The sequence below is a fragment of the Eulemur rufifrons genome, chromosome 10 (assembly GCF_041146395.1).
Source record: "Eulemur rufifrons isolate Redbay chromosome 10, OSU_ERuf_1, whole genome shotgun sequence".
Classification (NCBI taxonomy): Eukaryota; Metazoa; Chordata; class Mammalia; order Primates; family Lemuridae; genus Eulemur; species Eulemur rufifrons.
In genome coordinates this window covers 3,719,264-3,732,903 of record NC_090992.1, presented here as the reverse complement: position 1 = coordinate 3,732,903, position 13,640 = coordinate 3,719,264, and the positions used below count along the sequence as shown (strand labels likewise).

The 13,640-nt window shown below is 57.0% G+C and overlaps 1 protein-coding gene across 1 annotated transcript in view; it reads right to left on the bottom strand.

Moving 5' to 3' along the window:
• Positions 1-6,700: 6,700 nt before the first annotated feature.
• Positions 6,701-13,640, bottom strand: part of TGFBI (transforming growth factor beta induced) — a 30,855-nt gene continuing 23,915 nt past the window's right edge. Inside the window, exons 12-17 of the mRNA XM_069484071.1 lie at positions 13,061-13,191; positions 10,758-10,882; positions 9,505-9,607; positions 8,856-8,935; positions 7,821-7,845; positions 6,701-7,341 (exon numbers count right to left, since the gene is read on the bottom strand). Coding sequence (XP_069340172.1) covers positions 7,301-7,341; positions 7,821-7,845; positions 8,856-8,935; positions 9,505-9,607; positions 10,758-10,882; positions 13,061-13,191 — 505 coding nt within the window. The 3' untranslated portion in view covers positions 6,701-7,300. The remainder of the gene's footprint in view (positions 7,342-7,820; positions 7,846-8,855; positions 8,936-9,504; positions 9,608-10,757; positions 10,883-13,060; positions 13,192-13,640) is intronic.

Here is a 13,640-nt window from a genome sequence, read left to right as displayed (position 1 = left end):
TCTGTGCTGGTTCTGGGGTGGCGTGAGGGCTGGGGACATCACCCTGATTCCTGGAGGAAGGGCTTTTACCTGCACAGTAGGGCTTCACAGGGCCCGGCCCCGACTCCCAGGCCCAGAGACCCCATCTTGGCCCGGGGCCTGGGCGTTCTGTGGAGCAAAGGCAACTTAGAGGCCTCTGCAGATGCTGAGTGAATAAAATGCAACAAAATCCACAAGATTACCCCCAAATATGATTTTTCGAATGCTAAAAACATAGTTAGATGATAAATGGGCTTTTCTATCATTCACTAGTTTAAAGGCATATCTATATTAGTTTTCTATTGACGCCTACCAAGTTCCCACTAACTCAGTAGCTTAAAACAACACCCATCAATTATTTCACAGTTCTGTGAAGTCAGAATTCTGGGTGGTCTCAGCTAGATTCTCTACTCAGGGTCTCACAGGCAGAAACCGCGGTGTCAGCAGGGCTCTTACTTGGGTGCTGTAGAGAGGATTCCCTTTCTAAGTGCAGTTAGGGTGGTGGCAGAATCCAGTTCCTTGTGGCTGAAGGTCTGAGGTCCCACGTCCTCGTCCTCGCTGGCTGTCAGCCCTGGGCCACTGTCCCCTAGGGCTCTCACGCCCTTCCCTTCCGTCTTCAAACCAGCACCTCCCAGCAGGCCTTTCCCAGGCTTCAAAGCTTTCTGATTGCCACTTCTGCCACCAGCTGGAGAGAAAACCCTTTGCTTTTAAAGGGCTGTGGGGTTAGATTGGGCCCACCTGGGTAATCTCCTTTTTGTCATCAAGAAAATAACACTAAGGGGTGAAAGCCATGAAGCCATCTTACTTAAAATTCTGCCTCCCGCAATGCCCGTTTTATTTTTATTTTGAGACTTACAGCACAATGAAGGAAGATTGCAATATATTATGTGTGCTCACGTTTTTCTCAAAAACCAAATCTGGAAGGGTCTGCGTCAGTGATCTGCCAATGGTTGTCACGGTCAGAATCATGATCATCTACTTTCGCTTATTCTTTCTGCTTGTCTACATTTTCTAAAACTTTTGCAAGGAGAAAGTGTTAATTTTGTAAAAAGAAAAAAGTTGTCTTCCAAAGCAAAGAGATCTAAGTGAGACATTAAAAGACACTAAATTAACACCAATTTAAGTGGTGCGGTGCAGGTGTGAGCACAGGTATGTAGATCAAAGGCACAGGAACCGTGGCCACACCAGCTCGCCAGTGAGAATAAAACTTACCTCCAAGGAGGCAGAACGATGCAATGAGTGAGTGATAAATTCCTGATGATGGGCTAAATTGTGAGGTGACATAATTCATCAGGGCTCTGAATTTCCATCGTAGAGTCAATCAAATTCAAATTGGATTAAAAAGTTAACTTAAAAAGAAAATGATAGACACATTAGGAAATAAGAACTAAATTCACAAGTATGATTTTCCTAAAGCTGAAAATCTGATTAGAAAGATGAGAAAAGGGCTTTTTTATTTTATTAATAAATCATTCATTGGTATAAATGCCATGATCTTCAAAAAAGGCTAGGCCATTGATGAATGCCTTTGAGGATTTACTACCTGGCTGAATTCTCTGGAGTATGTAAATGATAAACCACAGATAAGCTGGTTCCATGTTATTTAAGTGCCCAGGGTTTCCCACCGGTGTTCGTTCGTTTCCTGATGTTGACAGTTTCGTGTTGTGAATAAAGGTCCTCTACAGTCCTGCCATCCACAGGGTTTGTCCACGCGTACGTCTGTTGGGGTGGGTGGCACCCTGAGCTCTGTCTGGGGGCCTTTCCTGCACACCCAGTTATTGCCCTTCTCTTCCCTCTCTTGCTGTCGGGCCCCCACTGTGCCACTGAGGAACAGCCTCCATGCCCGTTGCAGGCAAAGAAACCGGGCTGTGGCTGAAAGGCCCTGTCATTCTGCATTTCTCCGTGGCCTGCTGCGTGCAGCAGCGTCTAAGCCGGATGCCTTAGGGGCAGAGCGCTTGCTGGCTGCCTGCCGGGCGCACACGGTGCCGCAGAATCAGGTCTGTGTGAAACGTATCTCCAGTGGGGGCTCAGGGGCAGGTTCCAGCCAAACCGCACGTGTTGCAGACACCTGTGTGTTTTCCTGAGGGGCGGGTCCACGGCTTTCATCAGGAGCCCCGGCTAGGGAGGATTAGGGGCTTCTGATCTAGGCTGGAGGCGAATAGAATTGGAATGTAGGTGATACCTCTCCAAGTAGGGCTGGGATTCGAAGCTGCGAGGAGGACCCTGTTTATTCTTAGTTCTCAGCATGTTGGGAGGGGCTGCCCCTGCACGACTGAAGAACTGAGGACCCGGGGGTGCTTGTCCCTGGCCCTCCTCCCCTCCCCCACCACAGGAGTGGCCAAGCCGTTTCCACTCCAGAGCCGGCCGAGAACAGCTCCGCCAGCAGGGCTTTCCCCGCTGGAGCCGGACGGAGAGCTGTCACTGGGGAAAGGTCCCTGCGTGCAGATGGCTTCCTTGAACTTGAATTATTTATGGGCTGTGGCCAAGAAGCCACAGGGACTCACTGGCCCCACTGACAGGGGAAGAGAGTAGTTTTCCATCTGTTCACTCAAAAACTCATTTCTGCCCAAATGAGGCTATCTAATTACAAGTCTTTCCCCTCTGTCTTCCTTCTGATAGAACCGGGGGAAGAGGATCCTGGGAGCAGGGAAAAACCCTCTGAGCAGGAAACTTCCCCAAAGGGTTAGAGGGTGGGGTCACCTGCTCAAGATGAAGTGACCCGTTCTGCAGTGTGACTGGGCAGCCGTTTGTATGTTCTGCAGACCCAGTGTTCTCCCCGCCCTGGGCCGGGGCCTGCTGGCCCGCGGGTGCCCTTTCTCAGTCAGGGAGCCTTCTTGGCCAAAGAGGCCTTCCCTGGGGGTGGGGGCACCTGCAGGCCCCTCTGCTTTCCTGAGAGAGACCTGGGGACAGCCTGGGTGCAGGCTTCCTCCAACCCACATGCGCGAGAGCCCCCCAGAAAGTTTCATCGAGTGTGTGCTCTTCTATTTTTAGAGAGAACAGGGGCCTGAGCCCACCTTGTGGAGTGAAGGGGCCATTTGCTCTCCGGAAGCCAGGCTGCGGGTTAACCCCTGCGGAGCACTTACTGCCTGCCAGGCCCTGTGCTGGGCGCCGGACGGAGCTCTTACTTACCTCTGGGCAGCTCACCCCGAGCAGGGAAGGCCACCAAGGAAGAGGGAAATTACCCCAGAGGAGTCTTAGGGCTGCAGTGACGGGTGCACGGGGCCCAGGGGGTGAGGGGGGTGGAAGGAGGGGCCTCTGATGTGGTCATGAAGGATGAGGCTGAACCAGCGGATTTCCGGTTTTTCATGTACCTGTGGGGTCTGGATCCCTGAAAGATGGCGCCCATTCTAGCCCTTACACCAGAAAATGTTTCCTTCTCTCCTGCCCTTTCTTTTCTCACTCCGGCCCCCGGACCTCTCACCGGAGGAATTTTCTCTCCCCTCTCCCCGGTAGCCACACAAAACGCTCTCACACTTGCGGCGGAGACTCTGAGCACTATTCTCTAGGCCCCACGTGCATTCTCTTCCCCATTCTCTTCCCCGCCGCCTCCTCCTGGCAGGCCCCGGTAAACTCCCCCACCTCTGCCACCAATGGCCAGCTCACAAGGCAGGGCCTGGCGGGACTGCCCGGCTGGCAAGGTGCAGACGGCTTTGGGTCCCCGCCAACAGGCCTGAGGCCGCAGCGCGGGCTGCCGCCTTCCTCCCCCAGGTCCCGGAGTCCCCGCCCCACCCGTGGGGTGCGTGGGTGGGTGTGTGTGAGTGTGCGTGCATGTGTGGGACAGGTTTACCCAGACTCCAGCCGGCCTCCTCCCGCTTAGTCTCTGGACGGGCTCTCTGGGTGGATGTGTTTCTTTCCTCGCCAGGAAGGGATGGCCAAAGGCGGCCCCATTTGACTTCTCTGGACGGGGCCCCGGCCCATCCCTCATTCCATGGCTTTCCCTCCTGGCTCTGGAAAGAATCCTGAGCACAGTATTCCAGGCAGCCGCGCTGTGAGCGCAACAGCGGATCATGGTTTCCAGCACAGAGGCTTGTTTTCCTGTCTCTTCTCTCCTGACACGCAGCCGGGCATCCCGGGTAGTAACGGGTTCCCTCCCGAGCTGTGGTCCAGGCGGGGCAAGCAGATATCAGGCCTGCAGGGGCTTCTCAGGAGGGCTGGGGGGTTGAGCCCTTTCTGGCCACACTGGCACCCACGTCTACTTGCCTGGGGCTGCCTGGGCTCAGCTCACTGGACCCCGGGGTGGTTGGGCAGAGGGGGCAGCGGTTGAGAGTGTGAGCTCCAGAGAGAAATGGGCCAGGTTTGTGTTCCTGTGCTGTGACCTGGCAAACTACCTTAGCTCTCTAAACTTTCATTGCCGCAGCAGTAAAGTGAGAATTCTAACAGTCCTCACCCATGTCACAGCACTGGTGTAAGGAATAGACAAGCCGGTGCTTGTCACAGCCCAGTGCAGTGGGCCACTCTGGCCCCTAGCTGAGCTGGCCTCGCAGCTGGCCAACGAGTCCGGGCTTAGACAGTCCCTGCCTCCTGCGTGGGGAAGGCACACCCTGTCCCGCAGGTCTCTGGGCCCAACGCTGAGGGTCTGTGCAGTCCTCTTCATATCCCAGAAGGCCTTGCAGTCCCAGAGCAACAGCAGAGAGAGAAGTGGACCAGAGCCCCGCTCCCCCCTCCCTCCCCTTCCTCTTCCTTGGCTGGGGCTCAGAGGTCAGGACTCAGCTGAGGCCTGGGCCACCTCCTCAGGCTCAGCTGCCCTCTGGCCTTCTGATGGGCTGGAGCACGGGACAGCGCACGACTCCCTCCCCCAGTCAACCAGCCCCGGAAGTACCCTGGCTGACCCCTGACCCCCAGGGGCCCATCCTCCAGGTGGCAGCCCTGATCAGCACCCAGCAGGGTCTCCATGAGAAACAGAAGGGGCGTGGGTGTTTAGCACCCCAAAAAGGGAACTTGACCGCCTTTGGCTGGGCGGGGAAGGGTGTACATGGTTCTTAGCCACAGGAGGACTCTGCAGGGAGAGTTCAGAGAGCAGAGTGGAGCCCCTCTTATGGGGGGCTGGGGCGAGGGCTGGTCGGGGGTGGCAGGGACAAGTGGAGGGGAGAAGTGGGAAGGGCCTTAAACACACATTTTAGCATTTGGCTTTTATAAGGGGTTTTGTGGTGGTTTTTATTTTAAACTTAAGCATCTTTAAAAGTTATACCAGTCATCTCTTCAGGTTCTGATGGTGTCCTGGGAAGGCCCCGGTGCGTATTCTGGGTGCTCAGAGCGAGGCACAGCTGCGGGACACCCAGCACGGCGAGGCCAGCACTGGCAGTCCGAGCCCGCGTGGCTGCCCGGGAGGCCGCTGAGCAGGGCAGAGCCGTGGGCGTCCCGGGACCAGGTGCACGCATATGGCTAAGCCTCACCTTGCAGGACACCGTCCCTCCAGGTATGTCCCTTCCGTTTCTCTCCTCTCCCCCAACTCTGGGAGCTCCTGGGTGCCCCTTCATCTGCTCCCTTCATTGTCTGCCACAGAACCACAGTGCCATCAGCGGACTGACGATTCTCTTCCCCATCGGTAGGGAAGCCTCATGGGAACAAGGACATGTGTGTCCCCCAGGCCCTAATGTGGGGGTGCACATAGGTGGCCCTCAACAAATATTTGTGGAACGAATGGATGAATGACTTTCAGGGGTTGATGTCATGTCTGTATCCCCCCAGGCTGGGAGCTATGTAAGGAAGGGACTGTGTCCGCCTCCACCGTCACTCTGTCCCCAGCGGTGACGGGCTGGGGACACGTCTTGAGTCACTGGGTCCAGGAATCGGACCGAGCTCCACCTGCTGCAGTGAATCAGCCATGGCAGAGGGGCTGTGGGCAAGTGGGGGTCTGTCCCCTTCTCCTTTGGGAAACACAGGGACAGGGGTCGCAGCTGCCCCGGGCCTGAGCAGTCCTGCATGGCACGGTAACAGTGAGGCCACCTAACGTCTCACAGCATTTCATATGGGTCATCTCATTTCTTCCTCGTGACAGGCCCACATAGATGTGACAGGCATCTCCCTGCTACAGAGGAGGCGGCCCTGAGAGGTCACGTGACTGGCCCAAGGCCACACAGGTAGGGAGCAGTGACACCACAGCCACACGATCCTGCCTGTCAGTGCCGAGGACATTCTAGGTGGAGACTGAAGGAGCAGGGAAAGCATGTGAACATGGGTTGTCACAGAGCGGACAGGCCTGGAAAACCTGAACTTGCTCTCTTGTCACATGGGGGGTCCCTGGCAGTCAGGAGACGTGGGTTCCCAGTGGTTCTCCCTTTCCAGAGCCTCAATCTTCTCATCTGTATAATGGGACTGTGCTGGTGACCACTTCACAGGGTAGTCCTGGGGATTCAGAAGGCCGACACAAAGGCAGGGGACCATAGTGCTGGGGGGCAGAAGCTTCAGAGAGATTAGGGGGTGACGTGCTGGGTGAAGCAAACACCGAGGACCTGAAAGCCCGGTGCTGGTGAATGGCGAAATGCAAAGGAGTTCAGAAAAGACTCAGTTCAACCCCCTACGTGCCGTCTGGGTGTCGAGGGCCGCTGCCGGAACCCCCCACAGCCCTGCCCTCACAGGGCTCCTCCCCGAATTGATGCGGGAAGGAGGGGCCGCTCCTGAGGACAGAAACGCACCCTCCCGGGCACCCAGGCCAGCACACCGCACCACGCGCGAGTGGGGCAGACATTTCTTTGGTTTTATTATTACAAACACACCATGGCGCCGTCACACTTGGGGGATCTGTGCTCTACATGCTCTACCTACCATTGCTTTTCTACCTGGACAGGGCCCCACAGAAGCGTCCAAGCCACATGTAGATGTGAGACGCATTTGACAGAACAGTTCAACTCAGCTTATAATGATGCCATTTCTCCAGCTGCGCAAGAGCTTTACAAAAACCGTGCCAGGACTTCCCATGACGCTGCGCTGCTTGATTCACGTTTTGTGAGCCCCACGGTACCGCAGCTCCCTTCCTCAGGCACTCGGCATAGGCACGAAATCCCATGTTTGGGACAGGGACTTTCTGGAAGTGAATGTCAGGCAGTGACATCCAAGGTTCTGCATGCAGTGGATTAACAGCCATGTTGAGGGAGAAGAAAAAAATAAAAAGGTACATCGCTTTCCCTCCCCCCTGACCGCCCGAGGCTCAGATCTCATTACGGTTTGGCCCATGCACGCTGAAGTGTGCTATCCGGTTTCAGAAACATTCAAGCAGTCTCTTTGGCAAACTGGGAGAAACTGGCGGGGAGCTGCCGAGGTGCAGACTGCGGCGTTCGTCATGCTAATGCTTCATCCTCTCGAGTAGCATCTGATAGACGGGGGCTGGAAAGAGAAGTTGGGAAGGTAAAAGAGATGCAGACTTCCCCACGTCTGTCTAGGACGCTGCCAGGGCCTTGGGGGCAGGGGCCGAGTGCTCTTGCACAGAGACGGTGCTTTTTGGTTTGTGAAACGTCATGTCTTACTCAATGCCTGATGTCCTGGGGTTTTCTACATCTACCAGCTTGGAGTCACGTCCTCCCCGTGGGCTCCTGCCAAGCCCCTGTGCAGTATTCCCAGGCTCGTAAAGCCAAAAACTCTCATCAACCCTAAAAGGTCATTACTCTTGTTATCTCCGTCTCATGCAGAAGGAAACTGGGTGTTCTGGGTCTGACCCCAATGCACCCCGCTGCACTGACCCCAAAGGCCAGGCTTGTTTCCCTGCACCCTGATGTTCTTATCTGCACACAGCAGATGGCAGGCTCGGGCCTGCTGGGGTGAGGCTCAGACAGGTCTGCGAGGACTTCAAACCCAGCCCGACTTACCTAGTCGCACAGACCTCTGGGAAGCCTGAAAGGAAACACAAGGTGTCAGCTTTTCTAGTGAAAATTATACCTGTGCCTGCCTATGGCAGTGGCTTTGCCCATTGCCACCCCTACTCAGAAAAAAGGCCAGGAGAGGAAGGGGAAGGGGAAAGTGGAACTGATGGGCCCCAGGGAGGTGAGGAAGCCCCTGTCAAGTGGGGGTTAAGGTGGACATTCCTGGGAGACCCCCAAGCCAGCCTCTCCCACTGAGCCCCGAGCCTAGCGCTGGGGGACCTGGGACTGCACAAGGCTGGCTCTCAGGAGCAGTGGCTCAGGGCCAAGATCCCTTCTTGAGGCCACTATGGAGACTCCTCTGTTCAAGAGTGAAATGACATGTTAGAGCTCCAGGCCTCTGGGTTCAGAACCGCACCCTGCAGCCTCTTCTCTGGAAATGCAAACCTTCCGTAAGGCGCCCACATTCCTGAGGCTCCACCCAACCCAAAGCAGCAAAGCAGCCCGAGTGGGGCTCCCGGGCCCTGGGCAAGCTGGGGAGCAGGAGAGGAAGCTCAGAAGGAGTCGGGGAGGCTCTGAGAGGGAGGTGGGGCTGAGGCTCCACACCCACAGCTGGCTCAGTGTCCCTGTGCCCAGTCCACACGCTGCCCAGGAGAGCCCCCGCATCTCCCAGGACGGGCAGTGCCACAGAACACAGACGAGCCACTCGGAGGCCGGGCGAGGCCAGGCCAGGCCAGGCCAGGCCACTGTAGGACAGACTCAGAGAGGCGGATTCCGAGCTGCACCTCTTCTCACCAACAGTGGCTTCCCCTGACCCAGAGCTCCGAGGCCTGTGCAAAGGCCTGGGCTTTGGCCCACAGAGGAAGCTGGAGCTGCCGGGGTTCCTTTCTCTGAATTTGACCCAGGCTGGGGCTGAGGATGCCCAGTGGGAGTGGGGAGAGGTTTTGAGAGAGCCCAGGGGGCAGCCAAGGGAGACGGGGGCTGGAAAGCCCTGCAGAGGCCCGAAGCTGCTCCGGTGAGGCGCAACCCTCACAGGCAACGTACCCTGGAGAATGCTGAGGCCTGTCTGAAGATCTCAAGTGCAGAGTCTGCAAGTTCATCCCCTCGTTCCTGAGGTCTGGTGGCTGGAGAGGTAAGAAAAGGCAGCCTTAGTAAGGGAGAGAAACCATTAGCGCGTCATCCGTAGCGTGCTACTGAGAGGCACCGGTGGGCTTTCCAGCTGGCATTTCAAATAAATGTTTCCTCTACAGCTTGTCATGGCTCATGGTGGCGTTTGGCCCATGGGAGAGCTCCAAGAAGGGTGAGTGCACACGTGAGGAGGGAGGCGGGACTCAAGTTCAAGTGTGCTGGAGGCAAAGGGCACACAAGGCGAGAGGCTACAGAGCAGTGCTGGAACCACGTGACCAGCGTCCACACGTACATGACAATGACGATGGGGCTGTGTCTGGAGGGAGCTGAGACAGCCGGGCACTGCTGCAAAGAGCAGTGTGTCCTCGCTTTCCTTATTGTGTTGCCTCCGAAACCAGCAGTTCCCAGTTCACCCTTCCGTCAGCCACAGGGATGCCACCCACGCGGGCACAGGGCGACCATCGCAATTGCATGTCGCTTAGCTCAGCTTTTCTCCTGAGCACCAGCGGCCACGCGCAGGGAAGGACCAGCTGCACAGGCGGCGGGACGGGACACTCGGGCGTACCTGGCGGCTGCAGCACGCTGGCGATGGCGTGGACCACGCCGTTCGTGGCCATGATGTCGGCTTCGGTCACGGGCTCCTTATTGACACTCACCACGTTGTTTTTCTAAGAGAAAAATGGACAGTGGTTGTTGAATGTCAAAAATGTTTATTTTATGGATTCAGCGAGCGTTTCCCGAACACTGACATCTGCCAGGTCCTGCGGAAGTGTCGGGGTGCTCTGGTGAATGACCTTGAGTCTGGGGATCCGCTCTAACCCTGGAGTGGCTGCAGCACACGGCCACTGCCACTCAGTCCTCACAGCGTGTGGCAAGGACGGTAGATACTGTCCCGTTTAACAGGAGAGGAGACTGAGACTCAAGAGAGGGCAAGTGTCTCCTGGAAGCTAAGCAGACGGGACAGCTGGGGGCAGAGCCAGGCCCCAGCTCCTTCCCTGTGCCTGGGCGCCCACTCCAGATGTCGCAGGAGGCCCGCCCGGGGTGAATCTGCCTCAGGCCTTCCTGAAGGGCCCATGCAACAGACACCCGGGGAAGGGGGCACTGAAGCCTGGGACAAACAGGACCCCAGCCCCTGAAACCAGATGCTGGGAGATTTCGGATGGCCAGCTGAGGTCAAACAAGTCACTCCCATGCTCCCGAGAGGATCCGGTGAGCAAAGGGTGGCTGGAGGTCAGGACAGAGGGGCAGAGGCCAGCCCCCCCTGAGTGGTGGCCTCCAAAAGGAGGTCAGAGGCCTTGGCCAGCGCAGAAAAGAGGTTTGTGACACTGAGCTGTCTGTTCTCTCCCTCCAGGGTAGGGATGCTGAGCACAGCTGCAGCATGGAACGAGTGTCAATGAGCGGAGCAAGGGACGGCGCATGGAGCAGGCGGCAGCCCTGAAACAGCCCCCCGCGAGGGTCTGCTGCGAGGGTCTGCTGCACAGCATGGCTCAGGGAACCCCCGGGTTTGGGGGTGGGCTGAGGACAGGGCATTGATCTTGCAAGCCACGTAGGTAATTGCCTACCATCTCCTTAAGGGAAGGAAGATCTACTGCCTGTCCCAGATGCCAAATCAGATGCTCTGTTCCCCTGCAAATCTGGAAGTTCTCACTCATGTCTAATTACAGTCTCACCTGATTTCCCTGAAGATCCTATTCTCTCTTTTCTCTCTTTCTTTGGACAAATTGTACTCAGAGATTCAGGCTACACCTTAAAGATTGTGTCTGTGTCTAATGCCAGGGGTGAGCTGTGCCCTGGAGCCCTGGTGGCAGGCACACTCACCGAGCTGACTTCCAGCTTGTCACCTTGGAGAGATTTCAGCCGCACCAGGGCCCCGATGCCTCCACTAACCAGGATTTCATCGCCGACGTGGTATTTCAGGATGTTGGCAAGTTCCTTGGCATTTCCTGCAGGTTTGTGGGAAAAGGGGACAGAGTTAATCCCAAGGTTGGGAATTACATGGTCAAGGGGGGCCCAGAGGAGAAGATGCAAGCAGTCACCCCTGAGATGGAGAGCTCCCTGCCCAGGTAATGAGCACTCAGGGAGCACCCAGCGTGTGCCCAGCTCTGTGACCCACCGTCTGCCTAATGGTCAGTGGACACAAGGCACGTGGCCACGGCCACGAATCTGCCCCCGCAGCAGGCAGGCTGCTGGGTTAAACACGTACTCTCTGGGCTGCGGGGCTCCCGGCTGCCGGGAAAGAGTTAATCCATACTCCTCTGTGAGCATGACTCATGTTTCCATGAGCTAAATATTTGCCTGGAAAGCCAGGGACTTTTCCAGCACCGGCATCTGGGACGTTTCATCATCAGTGTGGCTCCCGGCGTTTATAACACAGTAGTGCAATATTTACACATTCTGCCCTCAAATGCATATTCTGTTTGAGACGGCTATTTCCTGAAAGGAGAACTTGAAAGAGTCAACAGCTGCACGGTGGAGGAGCCAGGGAGCCGATGAGGTCAGGGCTGAGGGGGTGTTCCCTCCGCGGGGTCCCTCCCGGGCACGGCTCAGCATTCCTTCCAGCCCACATCAGCGTCTCTGGCCACTGGGCCAGGCATCTGGTTGCCCATAAAGGTGCACAGGCATTTCCCAGATTAAGTGTGGGCAGCGATTCCTAACGTTTCCAGCTGCCCTCTCATCCCTGACGCTCCCGTCACCCACCAAATGGCTGAATTTCTCCAGGGCTTCTGGATGGCAATTTCCAGCATCTTGAAACTGAGAATGGAGGAAGTTTTAAAGCATTTGGGGGAGTTCAGTGGTTGTGGACAAATTCCAGGGCATGGAGCCACCGGGTACCAAGTGATTTCCAAACTTCCCTAACCTGGAGCTGACAAAGTTCCCCTTCCATAAAAATACTGCCCGGAGGTGCAGAGCTAAGCTAGCCTCCGGGGCTCAAGGGGCCACCTTCTTTCTAGATCTGCAGCTCCTGGACCCCCCTCCCTCCCCAACGGGTGCCTGCAGGCCTGCGGAAGGCATGTTGGGAAGCTCTCCTCATGCCCTTCCTCTGTTCCCGCACAATTAGAAACGAACAGGAAGCCGAGCAGGCTCAGGCCACCTGGGGAATATTCCATTCTAGCTGGACAGAGAGAGGATGGAAAGTTTACATTCAGCAGGAATTTCTCCCTCGGGAACGGACGTCAGCATCGCAGACACAGGCTTCATTCAGCAATACAGAAAATTAAACAGGACAAGCATTCACCTCGGAGCTGCCTGCAATCGGCAACACGGGCCCCGAGGTTTGGCCAAGGTCCTTCCTCCTCCTGCTCAGACTAACCTTGGGGGGACAGTGGCAGTGTCCCTCGCAGGCAGGCATCAGAGCCAAGCACTGCAGCTCCTGCCCGCGTCCCCGTCATCAGAGCTGCTGCTGCTGGAGCACAAGTGCCTCGCACCGCAGCACCCTGGACCTCACGACACAGCGAGCGAGGAACTCTGACCGTCCTCCTGTTTCTTAGCCACTAGGCTGCCTCCCAGATAGTCTCAACTAGATTCCCAGGGGAAGCTTTCATCCCCAGGGACATTTACTGCAGGTGACTGGCTTCGTTATCACTGTCCTCCCAGGTCACCAGCGGAAAGCACGCTTCAGTGAACGGGCTGGTCGTTCCCACCCTCAGCTCCTTTCCTCTCTTCTCTGCCTGGCCGGGGGCCCAGGAGGCTGCCCGCTGCGAACTATGTCACCCAGGTGTCCTCACCCCCTGTAATCCACTAACAGGGGCCCCGTGGGCAACTGTCGTGTGGGAGGAAGGGGAGGCTGGGACACTCAGTGTCCCCTTGACATGGTTCCAACAGTGGCTGCGTATGGCTCTGGCCTCTGTCCTGCGCCCTCTGTCCAAGGCTCAGCCCTCCCCGGTTCCTGCCCGCACCCTCTCAGCCCCAAGGCCTGGGGTGGTAAAGGCTTCCCCGGCGGCTACTGCCTGCGTGTCACCACCTTTTGCTGGTTCCCTGAATCCTGCCCACACTCGTACAAACAGTCTCGTCATTAAATCCCTTTGAGTCAACCCCTTTGTGATGTGCCAGCTGGTTCCTGCAGGAACCCCAACGGAATGTGGCTTCAGAAAAGCAGGAATATGTAGTAAGTCGGTCTTTACCCAAGAGTTTGTTCAGTTCTCCCGGCGGCAAGGCTTGGAAGGCTTCATTTGTGGGAGCAAAGACCGTGTAGACCCCTTCTCGGTTGAGGGTCTCCGTCAGCCCTGCAGACTGGATGGCGGCCACCAGCATGCTGCAGACGCACACACAGAACACGTCACCTGCCTGCAGGGCACGGGGGCATTTTCCTCCAGTCCCTCCCCACTGGGGGGGCAGAGCCCAGACCACCGCAGCGCACGCCGCTCGGCTTTCACGCGCTCCCTGTGCACAAGGGGGACGATTCCAGTCTGGTCCCCACCAGGTGTGAACGCTAAGACCAGTTAGGTGGCCGGGAGTCAGAGACTGGAGGGCAGGGAAGGAGAGGAAAGCACAGAGGCACCACTGGGCCTGGGCATGTGGTTCTGGGGGGCGGGGCGGGCAGCAGGCTCGGGGTCTCCAGCCCAGGCAGGTGGCTGAAGCCAGTGACAGGGAAGCACCCAGGGGTGAACGAGCACGTCAGAGACGGAGAGGGCAGGCAAGGAAGCAGGCACGCTGACTGAGGGCTTCAGCTGCCGTGTAGACACTGCCAGAGAGCGAGACACT